The sequence below is a fragment of the Atractosteus spatula genome, chromosome 14, assembly GCF_055471065.1.
Source record: "Atractosteus spatula isolate fAtrSpa1 chromosome 14, fAtrSpa1.hap1, whole genome shotgun sequence".
In the NCBI taxonomy this organism is placed as follows: domain Eukaryota; kingdom Metazoa; phylum Chordata; class Actinopteri; order Semionotiformes; family Lepisosteidae; genus Atractosteus; species Atractosteus spatula.
This window is the reverse complement of record NC_142719.1, coordinates 34,954,438-34,977,138: the sequence shown is the minus strand read 5'-3', so window position 1 is coordinate 34,977,138 and position 22,701 is coordinate 34,954,438. Positions and strand designations below refer to the sequence as shown.

General features: G+C 36.8%; 1 protein-coding gene across 10 annotated transcripts in view; it reads right to left on the bottom strand.

Moving 5' to 3' along the window:
* Positions 1 to 888: 888 nt before the first annotated feature.
* LOC148821204 (protocadherin alpha-C2-like) overlaps positions 889 to 22,701 on the bottom strand; it is a 143,259-nt gene continuing 121,446 nt past the window's right edge. For all 10 annotated transcript variants that reach the window (XM_088932662.1, XM_088932668.1, XM_088932670.1 and 7 more), the window contains exons 2-4: positions 21,474 to 21,532; positions 16,813 to 16,904; positions 889 to 4,201 (exon numbers count right to left, since the gene is read on the bottom strand). In XM_088932662.1, the coding sequence (XP_088788788.1) occupies positions 3,900 to 4,201; positions 16,813 to 16,904; positions 21,474 to 21,532 (453 nt within the window). In that variant the 3' untranslated portion in view covers positions 889 to 3,899. The remainder of the gene's footprint in view (positions 4,202 to 16,812; positions 16,905 to 21,473; positions 21,533 to 22,701) is intronic.

The following is a 22,701-nucleotide window of genomic DNA, read 5'->3' as shown; positions in this document are numbered from 1 at the left end:
CACTCTTGCTATATGTGTAACAGGATGTTGTTACCATGGTTACAAGAGTCATCTCCAGTAACCATGGCAACTATTTCTCAAATCATGCAATAGAAAGGGGAAATCAGTGGAAGTGCATGTTTTGGCAGTATTGATAGTCATCTAGACTCTTGAAACCTCTTCATTGAATCTCACCGTGTGAATCAGAAAAGATTAAATCAATACAAAATGTCTGAGTGGGTGTATAGGGGCTCAATTAAAAGGACAGCAAACAAGATACAGTATAAAGGCAGGGCACTGAAAGAATCCTTTACTTTAACAGGAGAAATAATAATTTTCTTTTTGAACAGTTCACTTTTAGCAAATGGATCTTGAAAATGTAAGCTAAAAATGTGTATATAACTCATTCATGCATTTGAAAGATGGCTTTAATGAAAAGAGCTAAATGAAACATTAATTTGTTTTTATTCCTGTACTTCACCTTGTCAGTTAACATTTCAAATAATGAAGTGGAAAGTCTCAATGTAATTTGAGATTAAAGATGAGATGAACATGTGATTTCACCCTGCCAGTTTTAAAACTATCACTAATACAAAATGATGATTATCAAATATTCCCTAGCAACATGCCTTGTTCTGTTGATATTATCATGATGTATCTTGCATTGTTAGGTGTAAGTATTAATCATAATACGAAAGTGGCCACATGCTCATTCTTACTTTTTAATTGTTAATCAGAACACAAACAGATGTCTAATGTGTTTTACACCTGTAATTCTTCAATTGCTGGAATGCACAGTATTCTTTTGGTGATCTTAGTGAAACCTTTTTTGTGACCAATAAGTAAGCTTTGGGTGACTAGCTGTAAAGCAAGTTAAATAAATCACACAGTCAAGGTCATGTGCAACTGTCGCTTCATATATTTAAGAAAGAAAATTTTATTTGTGATTTATAAACAAAACACGTTACCGGTATCAATAAAAAAATCACTAAATCACTGTTACACTGATGAGCAGGTGTACAAAATAAGATTATATAATAGATATGCACTGTCACAGTCAACAGCTTAGTGCCATCTATGGTTATATACACCAATAAAGGATGATTGCATGGACATTCACAAAACACAAGCATAGAGTACATATATTTTTAAGGGGGAAGGGTATTCTTTTCTTAGGCGCATACATAATTCAGTTTCACATTACAGTGTTAGTTAGCATTTCAAAGCCTAACACAAAAAAAAATAAAAAAAGATCGCAATTGAGAGCATTACACTATAGCATTACATATATCTAGAAGGTTAGTAACGTCAGTCTGAGAAACACAAAGTTTGTGATTCAAATTCTGGTGTATATGCTTGTTTAAAAGGTCAGCAGAGACAATACTTGTACCTCTTGTGTGAGTAATGGAGAAAAAGATATCTATATATATTGTATTTTGTTTTTCTGATTAATACATGCAACAGCCACTTAGTGTTCTGACAGTACTGAACTGTGATACTTTATGTTGACTGCAGATAACAGTTTGAGAAAAGCAATCTGATAGCTGCAATAATATTAATCCCCAACCGATAAGGGCTGGATTGTATTGAGGGGATTAAATGCAATTAAAAAAACAGAGAAAATTCTAAACATCCCAAACCTTGTTTTTCTAGCCATTTCATAAATATATCTTCCATATTCCCATCTCTTAATAAAAAGCTATGATATAACCGCACAATTTACTAAAAACTTTTTTTCTTTCTTTGTCTTGCTGCAACACACAATTAAACTTTAACAAATCTCCAAGAATATTGTTGATCCGGCAGCATCAAAGAACAGCTATATTCTAAGTGGAAATTCTATATTCTATATTTCAAACAGAACCAATTGTTCTTGTCCCTGTCTTGCCCCTGTCCTAGGGCAGTGCTTCTGAAATATGGCCAGATCAACACTGCAGTGAAACCACCTTGCTGGAGTTTTCTAGAAGACACTGTTTCAGCCACCAGTAAAAATGCTGATATCTGCACTTTGGGATAGCGACCACATTTAGTTTGAGAGCCATTGTCCTTGCTTAAATCTCTTGCTGTATACCATTTTAATATTAGGTAAAAATCTAAAACAAACTCAAATTTTAAGTCTTTAGTGATAGGAACACTGAAATTTGGCAAACAGTTTCTTAAACTTACAACCTCTAGCCATGTTCGAGAATTGGGCTTAAACAGTACTTGAGTCAGGTTACAGCTTGGATCGAAGCCTTGTGATAACATTTAAATATTGTGGCTATTTCTTATCATCTTTTCTTTATTTTAGTATATGAAGAAGCTGTCAAACAAGCAAAGTAATTAAAGATGGGATCTCCAAATAAAAAGATCAGCACACCCAAAATTAAAAAAAAAATAAAACAACCTTAAGCTTGCTAGTTATACAAGCACCAAAGGCAAAGAGCTGGTGACTGAGGAGAGTGGATTTGAAGCTGCTAAAGCCCAGGATTACTACAAAACATTCAGAGCGAAGCATGGGAATCAGGCTTGGCTTGAAAAGAACTAGCAACATTCCCTGTATATTACAAGACCCAAATAAAAATCATAAGTCGAACCACTGGCTCATAACCCTGTCTTCTGGGGAGGGGTTTGTCCTCCAGCTTTGTTTTGTCCTCAAGAAGACAAGTTTCATACATCCGGCCTTTCTTTCTCCTGGCTCCCAAACGGGTTTGGGCAGAAAAAAAAAATCCTTCTTAAAAAAAGTCTTATTTTTCACTCATCCAGGTTGCAAGGGTTATAATACACATATACGTTCTGGAAACTTGTGCTGGAAAAAAGAATTGGTAAAAGCTGTGTTTTCCTTCAGCCTTGGCTGTCCCCATTTCCTGTTTGCTTGGCCACCAAAAAAAAAAAGGAAAAAGGAAAACAGGCAAAAAGCTACAATTTAGCCCCGGTTATAAGCACTGTTAAAGGGCAAGGGATCCATGTCACACAGACTCAGCTTGTCTGCCCCTTCAAAACACTGATTCATAAATCTGAGTTGGCCATTCTAGGATCTTACTGGTACAGCCCTGCCTCCATGCTGAAAGATCTGCATAATCTCATCTTGCAATATTTACAAGCGCTGCATGTGTCCTGCTCAAAAGCATTAGCACTTCTTAAGCGTGTGAGGAACTCTTTGCCTATCTGCTCAAATCCTTTAAAGAAACACTGCACGGGAACCGATAAGACAGAGATGCCAACGTCCGTCTGCAACAAGGAGAGCCTCCCCCTACAGGGGCAGGGGTGGGGAGGCAGGGGTTTTAGAGGGTGGAGACAATGGTTCTTGCGTTGCCTTTAAAGGTAGGCAAAATCTTGGTAGGCAGGAGGAGGCGAGTGGGCCTTTCCAGTCGGGTGATTTTTAGGAGCCTGTGCTTCTCTATCGGGGTAGAGACGCCACAGCTGTGTCTGTTCTGAATGTCACTGGGCATGAAGACTGCTGCAGTGAGCAAATGCATTGCCGCATGGTTCCCGGTCATGTTTTAACATTTTGTTTTGGAACCAGCACTTCATTCAGCCACCCACAACACAGATCAGCAAGCCAAACAGTATAATCCACTCATTTACAGGTCAGTGGAGGCCCTGCTGGCAGCATTACAGCTTGATTAATTTAATTTCCTGGTTTGTTTGGTTTTTTTTTAAAAAGGACATTTTAAAGGCTAAACTTGTAATTAAAGACTAGGTTGCCAGTGAGTCAGCAGCTACATGGGATATGTGATTTCTGGGAGAGCTCGGGAGGAAAAAAAAAGAAGAGAAATCTGCTTGTGTACTCCCAAAATTGACAAGTGAACGCATGGTTAGTTTTATAACCGCTGGTATTAGATGACATTGGATTGGATTTGAAACTAAAGCAGGGAGCTCTCCTTTTGGTTCTGCCTTTTGACTTTAGTTGGTAGCTCTGTGTTAAGGACATCCTCTCCCTATTGCTCGCTGTTGTCATTGTTTCCCTTCTCCTTCTTGTCCGCCTTGCCCTTCTTCTTCTTTTTCTTCTTCTTGGTCTCCTCCTTCTTCCCGAAGGTGATAAAGTCGCTCTTGTCATCGCCTGTGGGCTGGTCCTGGCGGATGGAGATGATGGCAGGGGAGCCTGGGATGATAAAGGCCTCAGGGACTTCGCCAGGCTTCAGGGCCTGGGGGTGACCAGGACCAGGGCCATATCTGAAGGTCCAACTGTTACTGTTTATTCCTGCTCCAACAGGGGGCGACACCTCCCCGCCTTCGGGTTCTGAAAAGCAACGGATAAAAACGATTTTCTAATATCCAAGAGATACACACAAATCAATGAACCTCCATGTTTGAGGTCTCATTAAACAACAAAATCATTCTTATACAGCAGCTTTCACAGCCAAATACCCCAAAGCCAATAATGTTAATGTACGACAGAAAATGTAAACGTCATCTAAAACATTACTTATAAGATTATTAAAGTAAAATTAAAGTAAAAAAAGTAAAAACACAGACCTCACGAAGCACTTTAACTCCTTCCACTGTGCAAGTTAATAAGAACTGGTTAAGAATAAAGTGAGTTACCACACACAGTAGCAGGTCTTAGGTAGATGTCATTATCAGATTATTTTGAGTTATGGTGACAATTTACAACTCATCCAAGACAAATTATTACATTACTAACTTTAAGAAAAGTGCCAAACTTTCATTTTAAATGGTTGCACCAGGATTTTTCTAGTTTTATCAGAATATGTTGGAAACCTAGCATAGGCAAGTAGGCAGTAGGTAAATACATAAACAACGTACAGTACATTCAGTGTTCCAGAACCCTATTTATGATGAATTAGGACAACTACTATACTGACCTGATTTTTTCAATCCACATTTTATAATGTGATCTAGAGTAAGTATCTACAGCAATATCCAACATGCAGACTGATGTAACACTGAACTGATATTATAAACACCTTTTCTTACAGCAGCTTGTGAGGAATGAAACAAGCAGAGAAAACCATTGAAATTGTATTAGATACACGAAGAAGAAAGAGAACAATTCTTGTCACAAAAAAACACACTGTAGTTCTGCGAGAGAAAAAAAGGTTATAGAAGAAAGGACTGACCTTTCAAAGAAAGACAGTTTACATGCGATATCAGATGAATTAGCATATGAAGATGAGCAGCTTTTAATACCCTCACATAAACTAATCCCTTATAAAAGGTAATACATTAGCAGGACCTTATGACAGATCTTTTTTAAACATCACAGTTCTGCTACACTGACAGCTCTTGATAGTGACAGATCTTTTCTTCATGATTTTTATACATTCAGTCAAAATCCAACCTTGACTAAAGGCTGAAAGACAGCTTTTATGTTAACTAGACACAACACTGGGTTGCCCAAGCTTAGGCCACAGTGCTACAGTATGTGAGGCTTTTCTGTCAGTTAACCATCTCTGACCTTAGATTTTTTTTTTAGATTGAGCAGAAAACCCCACTACAGTTCAGTCACTGTACTATGCAGTACTGTATATAGTGAGATGAGAATGTGAATAATTCATGCAGCTTTCCACATTTAATACTATTATATAATAACTGTAGGCCATATTTAGGAGTATGTGTAAGGTTTTCAGATGGAAATTAAGTAGTTTAAATACAATTAAGCAAGGAAATACTGTATTACACAAGAACTGGTTGTTACAAAAGACAAATATAAGCATTTTAATAATTGCCAGGTGTGATAGAATAATATTGTTTTGTTACTTTTATGACGGAGAAGAGTAAAATGAAATCCATTGAGGTATTAGGTTTTCAAATTGTTTTTTTCATCCTCCATTAACATGAATTTTTAACCACAAAGAATAAAATGGCAGAAATCACAGAACAAGGTATGTCTATACATATTTTAGAGGAGACCGAGCCTTGATCAAAAAGATCAACTGTTCCCCACAAGAATTCTTATTTTATTCATTCAAAACATAAGGTTTTTGCCTTATATTTAACCTAAACAGCATATACAGCATGTGAAAACAAGTGTAAATGTCAGAATGTTAGAACCTCCACTTCAGCCATGTAAATAATGCTTGATAAGCATTTAAAAGCAAGTTGCAATATTCCCTTTCCCATTTTTGATGGCCCTGCATCTCGTGCAAACAGATGAACACATCCCTAATCTTTCTGTAAGTTTTGGTAACTGAATGTCTTCAAGCCACAGATAATGATGTTTACATTAAAAAGAATATAATAGACTCGATAATCATGCTTTAAGGTGTCTCCAGGAAAGATCTTATCTCTACCCTTTGAAATGGTTGCTCCCTTAAACCTGTGTTGTGCTGCATGGGCCACGCCCTTTTAAACTGCATGGCTCCAGTAACTGTGGATATTCTGTCGATTCACACATGTGGTGTTATGCATCATGTGAGTCCTGAACTGATTGAAGATGCTGTATGGCCAGATCCCCACAGACACCACGTGCAGTGTAGCACATCTGGTGCTTGAAAGAAACAAAGAGCTCCCGCCTCCCAACACAAAGTATGCACGCCCCACACACAAATCTCAAAATGAAGGCATTCAGCTTAACCTGTAATAATTCATTACCAGTAGTGTTACAGAGCAAACCGCAACAGATGTGGAATCATCTGTCACAGTTCAATTCCATGCCATTACTGCAGGAATGCCAAACAAACTGCACATGGGAGGTGCAGGTGAAAATGGGAGGACTCAACTTTATTCAGTGATGAAGTGCAGGACAATACTGTACCAGTCCATTTCAGCAATGTGCTTTAGGTTTTGCTAATGTTAAACACTGGAAAATGTGCATTGTCCCCCTGCTATTAAGGCTGTACTAACAAAATATGCTTCAGAACTGAATGGAGGACTATAAAGAGCAAATAAATAAACTATTCCCCCATCATCCCTGAATTTAGTTTTAAATAACATGGTAGTGAGAGCATTTGGGTGACAGGGACACATTTAACTCTCAAGCATACTTTCTTTTAATTTCAGAAACATTTCACTGGAGTAGAAAAACATGCTCTTATCCTCTTATATTTGCAGCCTTAACAGATTTTAATAGTCCTGACCTACTTTTCTTTTAGATCATGCCGCAGCCCCGAAAGGGGAGTTTGTATTTATTTATTTTATTTTTTAAGCTTTATAACTAAGCTGCCAGTGAGAAAAGTGGAGATATTTTTAATATCTGCGTCACCCTGACAGGAAAAGACCCTGATCTTTCTGACGAGGAGAAATAATTACACTAACAAAGTGCAGCTGTCTCTGGAAAACACTGAAAAATGGACACAGCCACACAGCCGACTTGCAGGTACTGTATAATTATCAGCTTCTGGAACAATGTGAAGTCCTTTTTATGCAAATTACAGGCTGCAAATATCTAGCTGCTGATTTACACTTAGAATACTTCTTTCTTTACTCTCTTTACATAATATGCACAGTTGTTTTAAGTCTGTCTCGGAGGGAATTACTTGTGTTCTTCAATATCCTTCAATAAAGAAGCCACATTTTCTATCTCAGTGCTGAAAAGATGCATGAAAGGCCACTTGACTAGCAGTGCATAAAATTAATATAGGTATTTTTGTCACTAAGATCCCATGGTACTAATAAAACGAAAAAAAGAGTTGTTTTAATAGTTCTGTGCTGGTAAAGAGCTACAGTAAGGAACATAATGCATGCACTCCACTATTTGTAGAGAGATATACTTTATTCAGGTATGAACCACCAATTCAACAATTATGTCCTGCGAATAATTCTTCAAATGTTAGCTTGTTTACGTATCATTAAACCTTTTATCATGTAGCTTATTTACATATCATTAAAACTTTTTTCATAAGAAGATCATAAGAAGGAGTTAGTCTAGTCCACTCTAATCCCTCGCCCAATATCAACCTATGCATTACAAAGGTTTTAATGATACAGGTATATTCATTATAGTATGTACAGTATTTTGGTTTACTAATAAAGTCCCTGTGTAGCCAGATCTCAAACCTTGACCTTTCTACTCTCAAAAAACCTACCTTAACTGATCAGAAAATCCAATTTACAAACATCCCGTAAGCAAGCTGATCTCATCTAAGTGCTGTTCTAGCTTGTTAAAATTATTGTAGACCTAAAAGTGAACACTACAGCACATTGATCCCTAGTCTGACCCTACAGCAGACAGGCCTTGATGCCCCAGTTCGGTGAAAAAGAAATTTATGGGAGCCCTTGAAAGACACTTATTAAATATGTCTTTGCTTTTCCTCCCTGACAAAATAAAACTGGCAGTTCAGGAGAATGGAAGGAGCACATTTTTATCTTAATACACAACACATTCATTGATTCAAAGAAGCATGGGTTACTTGAGTTAAAATAGTTTATATACAGTATGAGTCACCTCTAAAACGAATATGCAGAAATAGGACTTGACCTTAACAGTTCCCTTAAGGTCTACTCTTCAGTCAGGCCCGACTCTGAACTGTGACAGATGTGCAAAAAAAGAAATAACTGCAGAAAAGCCATTGATGAGTCGTTTTAAAAAAGATGCAGATTTTTACTAAAATATTCAAGTTGTTTTCAAGAGCGCCTAACCCTTTTCCAGCAGAATAGGACTTAGACTTTATAGAACTGATATTTCCTGTTTTAATTATTAGACTTTCATTCAATTAATTTCTTTGGGTTCTGGAGGCAGAGGTCAGATTAAGTTCATGAGACCGATTTCCTGTTAACATCATGGACATAATGAGATTTGGGGAAGATATGTTAGCTTGGAATTTCATTAACCGTCTCAGTAATAATCCAATCTAAAACAAATACAACTCTGTAATACAGTACATTGTGATTTCTAAAATGAATCAATTAATCAACTGAGCAACAGACTTTTAAAAATAAATCTGCTTGATTAGTGTCTACAATTACAAATGGTTACATGCTACACTGTATATTGAGAAGTACTACAATGCTCGTTTATTTTCAGAAAAGAGAACGTAGACCTTTTACTGATATTGTTATTATTTAACAGTAATGATGATGACGATGATTACTAGTAAGCTTCATACATGAATGATGATTGCATTACTAACTGTTATTTAAAAAGCAAATGTTAACCTGAAACACAGCCCCTAATTTCCAAGTGAGTCATACATTGGAGCCTTTAGCTAGAAAAGGATACACAGTAAGAAGTGAAATGCACAGAAATGTCTGGTTAAGAAAGACAACAGTGAATATCAAGATTTAACACATTGCTTGTGAATCTCAAGTGAGTGAGTGAGTTTTTGCTTCCTGGGTAATACCTAAAATACTGCTGCTATTTGGTTGAAAAAACCTTCATAATAATATTATTACTCCCATTTAGAAGGTGATGGGGCAGCTCTCACTATCACCCCTTTTTTGGCTTATTTCCAGTATTCTACATTTTGAAGCATATCTTGTTTCTTATTAACCTTGCCTTTCAGTTCCCTTTGCAAGGGATGCTGTCCCTGTGGGTAATGAAACAATATAGCGCAGATGTGCCATTGCTGTGAAAGGGATCTGACTCTCTTCATCAGCAGTCAGGTCTCTCTCCATCAAGGCTGGAGAGATTGCATCAAATGCTCTCAGGGGCTTTCCAGCTGAAGGGAGATCAGTCCCACCTCTTCCCTCACAGACGCCATTAAAACATCACACTGTCTCCCACACAAAGGAAAATTTCTCCCTTACCGATTACTGGCAGGGTGGTTACAAAGAAACACGCCTTGCATTTTGCAGATATACTGCTCATAGCATCTTTATCTGATCTATCAGTGCTTGTTTCAAAGCAATGTTGCTTTCTTTCTCTGACCTTGTATTGAATAGAGCATGCAGGAAAACAAAGGCACAAGCATTACCAGTGAAATCTTAGGACTGCCGACTGACTGCTTTTTATTATAAATAATTTGAATATATTTTCAAAAGCCAGCGGTTGCTGATAATGATGTTTCTGTGCCTTACAAGAGGTAAAGAAATCATGGTTACAGGGTAGGCTGGCGTTTTGGTACATTTGCACCGCTTAGGATGTAAAATTGTTCACTGTAGCAAAATCAGTGTGAAACCTAATTTAGGGAGTTACATTATTCATTTATTCCAGACAGTGTCTACCCTAACACAATGTTATGTATTATCTGCCCACAACAGGGAGATCATACTTTGAAATGACAAGGACAGAGAAAGGATTGGTAAATGGAATACAAAATCACACAAAAAAGGAAACATGTTTCAAGAATTGCAGCCAGGGGTATAACAAAACCACTTACTTATTACTTATTACTTAGTGTAAATTGCTAACTTACTTACTGTTCTTTTTTAAAAACATTCTACACTGAGCAGGTTGTAAATGGACAGCACTTCAATACTATCACTAGCACAAACATGTGTTACTGTCTGAGTCTGAGACTGTCATTTGAGTGTAATGCGGATGTCATGTAACGCAGTCATGTGAATGTAACATATTAGCAGAAGATATTGTGACAGTGAAATCTCCAACAGTTTGAAGTATAGGATGCAGCCCCCACCCTGGTTAACAATCATTAATTGTAGCCTGATACTGAAAGTGTAACACACCGCAATGAATAATGGGGATGTTTTCTTTATCTGCTCCTTCTGTGTTTTTTTTTCTTAACAATTTTGCAAACCCAGAGACTATGGATTTTACATTTACTGTTCATAAATTGTTGCTACAAAAGACATAGCAGAATATCATGGTGTATTGTTGTACTCATCCAATGAAATGTGATTAAAAAGAAGACAAATATATTCAAAATGTTATTGTGCATACACATATGTAGATGTGAAAATGTTGACACAACATATACTATAAACATAATCCAACGGACAAACTGTATATACTCTTTCAGTTCTATGTCCTGGCTAGTATAACATTAAGAGAATTTTTTTAATTGTGTCTGGCTTTTTTTCCACAGAGACAACAGTTTTTCCAGACTATATGATTTTAATGAAATGGTGCAAATTATTTTTAAGAAATTGCTATCCATTTGCAATTAACAATTGTGATAAATCCTGTGACAACATTAGACGTTTGTCTCTTAAAAAAAGAATAACCTTTTAATTTTTTGTGGTTGTCTACTTTTTATTTGTAATGCACTCTGCTGCTTTGTTCATTCTGCAGCTAACGCTTTATTAATTATTCATGCACAGTGACACTCCTAGTGTGCATTTTATTCAGCCCCCATAGCTGTGAATTATCACCTCAAAATGTGTCTGTGCTTTAATGAATGCCAAGTGATGCTGTGTTTTAACCCTTGAAATCTGATCTCTCTCATTGCTGGAGTAGAAGAATTGCTGCTTCACATGATTTTGTGACCTGTTTTTGTTGGTTTTAAAAATGCATCATTGAAATCTGTATCACATACTTAGTTATGCCAGTCAGACACCCTCAGAGCCCCTACCTATAACGTATACATTGAGCAACTTGGCAAATCAGATATAAAATGTATTATTTTGATTGCTGTGTACCATATTAAAAATGAGAAAACAAAACACTCAATGCAATAAGGCAACCCTGACTTCTTCAAATACCCTCTGTTTAACCTCAAGTCATGTTCTTCTGTAAATTTGTTATGCAGGATGAATAGAGATCTCTGCATACCTTGATTGCCTTGAATTGCTTAATCCCGGAGTACAAGGCAGATGATGAAGACAGGCATTCCCGAGAGCAGCTAATCAACATATCAGGAAAGCAGATGCCCAGAATCAGTGTGGACCAGGGGAAAAGACAGATTTACTTACCATTTCTTTTTGTTTTCTGAAATCCTCCCAGAAAGCAGGCTTCAAATAACAGCATCTGCTGTGCCGCGTTTCTGCTTACGTTAGCACAGGATCTGGTGCACCAGTTGTCACCAGGTTCTTTGGGTGGATGTTTGACAGCTTAATTTCTGTACACTTTGGCGTCCAGAGCTGCAATGCAGTTATGCTTTTTTCCAAATCTCATCCACACCTGTACTGCAAGGCATATACTGTATATACAGTACATCACTAATTTCTTTAGAAAAAAAAATAGCTGGCTTTTTTTTTTGCTGAAAAAAATCCTCTACTCCCTTGGACACCTGGCTAACTGGTTCGCCTCATTCGAAGATACACAGACAGCTTGGGTGAGGATTAAGCCTTTAGCTGATTACAAGCCTTTCAGAAGTGATGCCACATCAGCTCATCCCTTCAAGCAGCTACTGTCCGAGTGCTCTTGATGCATGCCTGCAGACAGCTCTCGAGATGTGTGCAACAAATCCATGATTAGGTGTCAAGTCAACATCTATAGAAAAGGACTGATTCAAGGGAATTGATCCTTTCAACACAGGGTGTCTTGGAAGAAAATCTGATCTTGTGCATTTTACTTTCGTTCTTTTGTTATTTTTTTATCACCATAGGCCTACTAATACTAATAGAAGCAAAGAAGCCATCCCCTCTTAAAATATTTTTACATTACATTGCTGTGCTCAATTTAGTGGCAAATGAATATTGCAAAATCAGCCTTTAAAGTTTCTGATATATCTAGAATAATGAGAGCACCAAATTGCTTATTTTCTTTATCCTTCCAGTGGGATTTTGCTGATATGAGCTCCTGTCCAGTAATGAAAAATCAGTGATGCATACAACCTGTGCAAACCGCACACCTGCATCTGTTTCTACAGCGCTTGCTCGGCACCACACGTCTATATATAGGTCACCCTGCCTCTTAGCATTCCATTCAGGGTATGAATGGTTTCCCTGGAAACCGCATTTACACTGCACCAGTGCGCCTCACCCACTGCCAGTGCGAGCTGATGGAGAATACTGCTGCTAACTCTCGAAGCCCAATGCGCTATTCCTTAGTAACGCCCTTCCAGAGGTCTGCAGCCTCTTGAAGGGATTGCTTCAGATACAAAGACAATACCTCACTCCACACACACACCTACAAAATGCCTGCTGTGCTTGTTTTACCATCAATGCCAATGTGATCTTAAGAGCAAGTTACCAGTTTTGCTTCCTGGTGGATGTTCAATGAAGCAAATCTCTAGGTTTCATAAATGTGATTCAGGCTTGCATTGAGCTAAACATAGACTGTTTTCTGTCTGTTGCAACAAGCACACAGAACAAGATGGAGTATCGTCGAAAGCAGGATGTTCAAGTGCTCCAATAAGTAGAGGCATTCTGACCAGCCTGACCTTGACTATTAAAGATAAAAGATAAATGATTGATTTGGTCTTTTCTCCATACTAAGTGATGCACAGTTTTTCTGGGTCCACTATTCTACAGCCAGACTCCTGAGAGGCACTATATCAGCAGCTCAAATTCTTCATAATGTAAAGCCTCTGATTTTTTCCCCTACAAAGTTCCAAAGCAATTTGAACTGCTCAAACCTCAAAACCTTAATGAACTGGCCACACCTTTCCTGTCCAATCCCTTCATTCTCCACATGGCATTCCCAGTTTTAGCCAATGCCCAGTCTTTGCTGGCTGTTTAAACTTTTAGAGCTCATTTTGGCAGTTGGGTCTGATGCTACAGTACCATTCCTGTAAAGGCCTAGCATGCACTCCATGAAGAAATTAGAGAAGCAGACTTGTTTGTCTCCTCAAGCCATTTGTTGAAATGGCCCAAATTAAATGTTCTACGCTTAACTGCTCATATTTACAAAGTATTCAGTGATTTGTGTGTATGAAGGAAGTTACATAAATGCAATATTGATTAAGTGTTGCATTTCAGAATCACATTTTATTTTGTTTTTAATAACTAAAGAATATCATTCAAGTTAATCTATTGCTTTAAATTATGGTGATATTATTTTCTAGTTTTCACAAGTAATCTATGCTTAGGCAACAATCCTTTTTATGATGTTTGTTCTGCATGAATTGAAGCACTTGCTGGGATTTAATTTATTAGCATCCGTATTTTTTTTCTTAACCAATTTTACTCCCACAGTATTGCCAGGAATGATTGAAAAACTCGAAACCAAATGCATCAGTTTCACAAACGCCTATTGTAAATTACAAACAATCAGTTAATATGCGATGACATTCATTTCCAGTCATTCATTTAAATTCTTATAATTTAATATAGAACAGTTCCCCTGTAAAATGTATTTAAAATGCATAAGTGCTAACTGTTGGTGGTGTGGCAGCTACTGTAGTGCTGGTTGCTCACAGCTCTTAGTTCTTGTTATTGATTATAGATTGGAGCTCCTTCTCTGTGAAGTTTTCTTGCTTCCCATGTTTTTTTATTTTTATCCCACCAGCTGATGATCTGTTAGCTGGGTTCACTAGGGTCTCTAAATTGTCTGTGTTTGGAGTTGCCCTGCATTGGATGGGCATCCCATCCAGGGTGTAGTCCTGCCTTGTGTCCTATGCATCCAGAATAGCTTCTAGGTTGCTGTGACCCTTGCCAGGAATATGATAATGGGTGCCAATTGTACCAGTCTGTCAAAGTCACACCTTCTTAGCAGATGCAATTAGTTAAAAATATTCCTTACAAGCTGCTGCACATCAATTCATGTAAGATCTACATAAGCTCCTCTACAAAATAATTATACAAGAAAACACTCAAGATGACCAGCACAGTTATCCAAAATGATGATGTCAAAATCAGTTCCCAGAGGGTTCTTTTGTTTTCAATTCACCTAGGTCCTCTGTTATGCATTTCATGAACTAGATAAACTATCAGTTTCCTCCAAGGCAAAAATATTTTTTGGTAGCTACATGCAGTATGTCATCATGGATTTTTCAAACCATCAGCTGCAAATCATAATTGTCAAAGAGATACAGACATCATCCGCTGTAAAACACATTAGCAAGAGTTATATATGGCCATATAATAAAGCAATTAAGGTTGAATCATTTAGCTCCCTTACACCTTTTGTAGTTTCACCAGCAACATGGAATGAACTACATTTATGAGGTCAGGCCTAAATCGCTAATGCAAAGGTTATGAACAGCGCCATTGTGATCTCTGAATAATCTGATCACTGACTGCTGTGCTGCATGATTCTTAATACGATTGCAGAGTTCAGAACAAAACCATACCCCTTCCTGACTGGTGGAGCTACTCAATTAATTGCAAATATCATCTACTTGATTGATAGAACTGAGCGCTAGAAATGCTCATGGGAAAACAGATGTGATATGCCTGAAAGATGCATCAGCCTCTCCAATTTAATTTGGGGGCTCTATCAGCTGTAATGAGCATTTCTGGTCTGTGTAGCCACAAATGGCTGGGGCTGACAATATTTCCCTGTAAATAGAGCATCCTACCATTTTCACCTATAATGGTGGTTTGGAAGAATCTTTTCTTATTCAAAGTGTATAACTCCTATCACTGCAGAATGATTGATTCAGCACTGCCTGGTAAATAAATAGCGTATTGTATTAGGTAATCTAAATCTTCTTGAACCGACCACAGACATTTAATTAAGGATAAAACGAAAACAGCAGCTGAAAAGCATCTTCATGGTCCTAATAAGCAACAATCCAGCAGCTTTTACAGATCACTCCCAGAACAGGACAGTTTCATTTTGACCATTTCAGATGGTGATTTGCTCATCTGAGGAGTTTAGAGATAAGATTTGATATGAAAATACCAACACCTAGCTGCTCTCCGGGACCACAGGTGGCCAGTTCTGCTTTAATTGAATAAACTGAATTACTACACTAATCAAATCTGACATGTGTTTCGAGTCTTTACAAAGTTACAATTTACGGATGACCTACAAGGCCTGCTAGATTGTAGATCTCCAGGACCAAGGTTAGCAAGGCCAAATCCTTCATCAGCAAATACCTTGAATGACCCCAAGGTGTCAATATCTTGGTCCTGCCTTTTCAATGGCTATCCAACATTTAAGATTTGTTTCCAGTACAGATTAATCCCCCTGAAGAGTCTGCCATGTTTAAGTGATGTCACCCTTCCTGCACGTGCATGCCTTGGCACTAAACTCTAGTGGTAGAAAGTCAGCAGGTGCCTCAAAGACCCAGGCTGATGTCTATATAGCTGAAAAAATGAGAACTGGACTTGGCATTCATTCAATATGACTGGCCCCCTTCCACCAAAACGGATGGAGGATCGTATACTCTCTAAGTAATCATCTTTCACTTTAGCTGAGCAACAAGGCGCTGTCTTTATGGCAAAATGGAAACCTTATTCACCTCTCGCTTCTCATATTATCTAGATTGTATAACTAAGATCATTATTGCACATTACACAATGACCTTGCAGTCCCGGCCAAAGTATTTCACTGGAATCTGACAGAGAAATGTGCGATAAACCAACACAACATTTGCAAAAAAAACCCAACAATTATCTGCTAATCTTTTGACAATGTTTTTTTAGAGTGTGTTTAGCTGCCGGCACACTTACAGATAGCCCTATTAACATTAGGCTCTTATAGACATTCAAAGGAAAATCAACTTGCTTGCATACAGTACTGGGGGAACAGGAGATGAAACAATAGTTAATGTTCATTCCATAAGGTTGTCAGAATATTTTCAATCCAAAATCCTTTCTTACTACTGATAATGGATTATAGATTTTGATAAAACAAGCTGAAAGATAATAATCATTAACATTGGAAAGGTGGTCTATTGCCATATGTGGAAAAACATTGTCTTTGAAAAAGTATACAGTATATCGTTCTTTTTTTATGTTTTTTTTAGATTTCAAATGTAAAAAGTACCAATTCTTGAAGTAGTTTAGAAGGAGAGACATCACCCAAGATTAATGGAGGGTGTTGGCAAAGTCCCAAAGACAAAAGTGCATTAGCTGAAGAGGTCTAGTCAATTTACTAGATATTTTTTCCTAACCCCAGATAACGGATCAGAATTTTACAATTAACTATAATGGCAGACAGATCTCTTGGCCACCCCAGTTAGTGGTTTAACACTTTCGTTTATGGGCCGGAACACGTACCTCCTCCTGTTGCACTGGACACTGTGGGCCAGTTCTGCACGAGGACCCCAGGAGCTCCTTGCAAAATAGCTGACTCTTCCATGTGCACAGAGCTGCAAGAGAAACCAAGGAAATTCAACACAGACACACCCCATTGCAGCACCGGAAAAACACAGAGAACCAAGGTCAAGGAAACAGAAATCAAATGCCATGTAAATACCTTGCATTTTGGCATTGTTTTATTGGCTTGTCAAAAGAGGAAAACTGCAAGGTTTCTGTAGTCTAAGTGTAGTAGCAGATCATTTTTATTCTGCTTTACAATTCTCTGCAAAATGGAGTGTATCTCTGGAAGGCCTTGCATGTATACTGGAGTGTATGCATCACAGGTACTACAATTTCTCTGTCCTCCTGCATTTTTCAGGGCCTGCTTTGCAAAACAAGGCAGTGGTGCATTTTAAATGAGGAGTTTTCTTCTGTTGCTGTGACATACCCTCTAAAAGACCCTGGCTATTTCCACAGGGACTGATGCTTAAATTGCTTTTCTTTCTCTCAGTCTGCCTCAAAATGGCTTTCTTGGTTTTCAGCACAGACCAGCAATTATCATAACTCCTCTGATCAGATCCCCTTTTAAGGTGCTGGAAATGACAACAACAGATCTGAAATTTACACATGTGCTGACAATGAATGAAAGGATGCAGTTGCCATTGCACCTTGATAATGCTTATTTCATTAGCATACAATGGGGACAATTAGTATCTCCACTCAGCACCTACTTCTTATGTTTAAATATTTGCACAATGATTTAAGGTATTGATACTTTTTTTCTTAAAAAAAACAATTTCTTGTTATATTAGTCCTTTTATTGAGATTATATTTTATCAGAAATACTGTAAATATGAGATAGAAATGGTGAGCTATGCAATGAGAGAGAAGAGAGAATTTGAGCAATTGTTGTGGGCTGGTGAGAAGCCAAGCACAATACAAGAATTTATGGTGTTTTAATGAGGATAATATTAAAATTAATTTGACTGTGTTAAGCAACAAATAATGTTTATTTAGCACAGAAAGCAAGGTGATCCTTTATTCCCCGCATTGACACAACATGCGAGTGGTTTTTGCAGACAATTTCAGATCCAGCTGTCTTTATATGCTTAACTAGAAAGTAGAGTGCTCATTGAACATCTGCACATTTATCATCAAAACATGTTAACTTAAAAATGATTTTACAAGTCCAAATAAAGCAAATTCTTTGTCTAGTCATCTCAAGGGGTATTTGAGAAGTAATTCTTTAGAGGAATTACAAGAAGAACTACTGTTTAAGCATGTTTTTTCTTGCTCTAACCATTAACTTTATTCATATATATTCTTTCTGGCTATTTGATTCTAAAATTGGTTTTTGAACTGCAAAAGTCCACTTGCGAAGAAGGAATTAATTTAATTACAAAACAATCTTCATTTAGGGGGATTGCTAAAAGCATAATGATTTGTTGTTTGATAGTTTTACTATTGAAATGAGAAAAAAAAAACTTATCAAACACCTTTTTTTCCATATTGAGCTTCTTAATGTTCTCCACAATATTATGGTCTTCAATAATATGGGGGCATGTTCTTTCTTGGAATTGTGTTCATGCACTCAGGGATTTACTGTACAGTAAGGAAGGATTGTTTCATAGCCTTAACACAAAGAATATGTTGTATAACTATACTAAACAAATAATAGCTTCTATAACACATTTTAATGAGAAATATGAGGGAAAGGGAATTCATATTGGGTAATATTATGATGTAGAAAGTGACTACAGAACTCTTCACTACAGAGGGCGCTTAGCAATTGAATGATACCTGTGTTTCCTAGTAAAAGCTTTATGAGAGAAATAAGCTTTGAATGAGTGGCATTGTTTCCATGTAGTCTAAGACACTGGATTACACGGAAGATTCTCATGGGACACTTTGTTCAATTAAATAATGCATTTGAATATGCTAGGCAGATACCTGGAACCTAATTTTTTGTAGGGTGATTAACATTAACTGCAACTGCTTAAACATGTCCACATTTTAATACCAGATTTATCCAATCTGGTAAAAACTATCAAAAGATACTGATTATATTGTTAAATGATGCTCCTCAGTATGGGAGTGCTAACAAGTTAAAATACTGCAAAGAAAACAAATGTAGTTGTTATTTTAATGCATTCCTAAACTTGGAACAATATATGGGAACAATCCACCTGTCTCTTAGTTCACTGAGTGTTCATGCTACAGTATACTATGCCAATATTTTTCCTCAGTTAAACATTCCCCTGTCTACCATCAATGAAATGAAACAGGAGGAATGACTATATGAAATGAAATCATGGTGATTATAAAGACAGATTGAAATAAAAAGAGAAATTAATAAATGCTGTTGTTTCACATGGGTAGTTTGCAGTAAATTAAAGAATGAAGCAGATCAAGGTTCACCTACGGTATTTTATTTTTGACCGTTAGCTATTCTATCACTTGATAAGACATTTTTTTCTTATGAAGCCACACTACATTTTCAGCAGTGTGGCAGTTTCTATAATGAAATATATGAAACAGCAGCATTACTGTAATGAATCTGTCTTCCAATAAACAACGTGCCCTCATCTCTTTTCAAGATTGCATTTCATCTAACAGTTGAACCAGTGATTCAAGCATTAAAATGAAGCATTTAATTGTTTCAGAAATTCAGAGTATGTTTGCAACCCTGTCCTGAATTAAAGCATAATTATTTCTCTTCTGTGGAGATGCAACCTTATGTCTTCTTTCACAAAAGAATGAATACTGCAAAACCTCCAGGTTCTTTATTGCAGTGTCAGTTCTCTGCTGCATTTCTCAGAATAATAAGAAGCAAGCAATTAAAATCAAATCAATACTGTGGCTCCAGTGTTTCCACAGGGATGAAGAAACTAAACACCTACTCCATACTGTAGCACATAACAAGAATTTCACAGGACGCACACAACCTCCAGTTGGTTAAATTATATTCTGCCTAGATCTCTGCACGTCTTCTTTAAATCCTCAGCTCATTTGGTTGAAATCCCAGCCCATGCACCTACAGTACCAACGCTGACATGGTTTACATGGAATCAGGAAATGGATCTACCTCTAAGCAAGCATTTAACAAAGACAAAGTACAGTTACAGGTCCACACAGCCATGATCACAGGCACAAGTGCAGACACCCACAAAAACAGCAATCCAGCACACACAATGTGACCAACACCCATGTGAAGTGCTATTTTTAGCAATGCTGCAATAAGGATCCTCTCAAGAAGTCTTCTTTTTAATCTGCTGTCAATTCGGCTGCACCAAGACACAGTTCTGATTAAGATTAGCTTCAGAATTATCATTAGTTAGAACTCCACCCACAGTTCATTCCATACATTAATAAAATAACAAAAAAGACAAAGGAATTAAAGAACCCTTTAAGGACTGCATTGCAGAGGATGGTGTCTGCACAAAATGAAGGAGGGTAAATTCCAAATGAAGAATTATGGGCTTTGGGAGGAAGTTGTCAAGCCTTCTAAATATTTAAAATAAGCCATTTTAATGTTTTAACCAACCTTTTACAAAAAATAATTTAATATTAATATAAAAAATGTTGATGTTATATATGGCTTGAATAAACTGTCATTGTTGGCCATTTTAAGAATGTGAAACAATATTCATTAGCTATAAATATCCAAGGTTCACTAATTAATACTTCAGCACAGTATCCAATACAAAAAAACCTGGCCAACAGAAATTAAGCTACTAAATGTTTATTATCTTCTTTGAATGCATGCTCGTCTCTTCAGTGTAAATGCTATTAATTGTGCTTTATTCATGCTGGAATAATAGGTGTTTAATTTTTTTTTCACCACTTCTTTCCACATGAAGCAGTTTTAGTTGCTGTTATTTAGCAGGCATCAGGAGACAACAAGTTTTCCCTTCCACATTTGTCTCAAAACTTTAACATTCCACTGACTCCTCACTCTTTATCTAAAATGAATGAATGGGGTTTGTGAATGTTTACTTTTCTGAAATACAAAAAAAGGTTTAAAAAATGTTCAAATTTTCAGTTCTACTTTCCTTCAAATCTGTGCATGCAGATTCTTTAGCTCTGGGACATGGTTTATATGCAGTTGACCTACATTTTAGCATCATATGGGCCAATCCATGTTACTGGTTAAGTGACATTTATTAGATTGTTCTGCTTGTTTGTTTTCTCTATAAGTGGAATTCAATGTACGTAAGTCTTCTCATTAAAAATCTATTTTAGATTTAAAGCAAGTCAGGGTTACCAAGATATTTTAACAACAGTTGGTGGCTCTGGTAGATGACATACAGTACAGTAGGTCCATTTCAAATTCAAAGTGATGCACTTCCTTGTTAGTGTAATCTGTAACTTTACATTTTTATTATATGTATATGTTTATATATTGATATTATTATATCTATAATCACACAAATGAAATATCACTTATGATATCTTTGAAGCTCTGCATTAATCTTAAGAAACACTTAGATTTTATATATTTTTTTAAATTATCAAAGCACTCCTGATGTAAAGAGGAAAACCTACATGAACTGTCATATTCCATGCACAATCATATAGGGTGAAGATCAAAAATGACTTCTGGAAAGTCGTCTGCTGCTGACTAGATTTAAAAGGCTTACCTTTGCATTCCTGCTCTCAAAGACGCAGAGTAGCGCCAGTCTGCATTGGGAGGTTTGGACTGCAAAAGAAGAACAGGAATAACCCTTAGCTGGGATTTTATGCTTATTCTTTAAACCAAATATTGTCTCACTAATTAGTCATGTCATATCTGCAGCACACACACTTTAATGGGAACTGCAGCTGCAATCCTGAGGATGGAATTCATGAGAGGAAATGCATGCTCTGTTCTTCTTTAACAAGATCACACTGAGAAACAAAACTTTAAAAAAAAAATCCTTGGAACATATGGGCATAAATTCTTCAAATTTTAGATGTTTCTTTTCATTGGGAAATCACAATACTATTTTAAGTTGAAATGTTAAATAAAAGGCACATTTTCATAATCAGCAGCCACTACAAACTATTAGCATGCAACAACATTGGGACCAGGCTACAGTTGTATAAACTGAAATAATCTGTGACCACATATGGCATACATCTCAAAATGTTACTGTCTACAAAAAACCGGAAGAGTTATGGCCACATCTTCAATGTTCTTGTTCATGTTATGCTTAGACAACTATAATATTAAGGATACCCCATTCAGTCTGGCACTGACATAATCTTCTCGAAATAAATGCCATGAGGCCTTGTCATGATATACTGTTTCAATAATGAATCAAATGTATGTAAAACCATAAGAAAGAGTATGCATGTATTAGAATACAGATATTATGCTATATTTGAAACGCAAAAGGTAAATGTTACATTTGTAAGCATGGTCCCAAAATGTTGTTCAATTATAGAGACAAAAAATATCTTTTGTATACAATACAGTTACAAGTGACTTACCTTGATAATGGCCATTAACTCAAGTGCATTAACATCAATTATGTAACAAAATAACATAGAGCTGACATGCAGACAACACCCTAAACATCTGATTCAACAGCAGGACATAGGAAATTCTACACTCTGTAAACCACATCTTTATCTACTTTCTGGAAGTTCAAGACAATGGTGCATACCATCAGCTCAGCATAAACAGCTGTATGATAAACAATTAAATAAAATAGACAATAGCATACACAATTGTCTCTGAATCGATCACAGCAGTGTGAAAGCATTAATATTCCAAATGGCAGCTCTCCATCAATCTAACAGAAGAAAACAGATGCTATTGATCTCAACTTTGCTGCCCATAGAGGGCTGATCACATATTTAACTCTTACATATACACTAGACTGG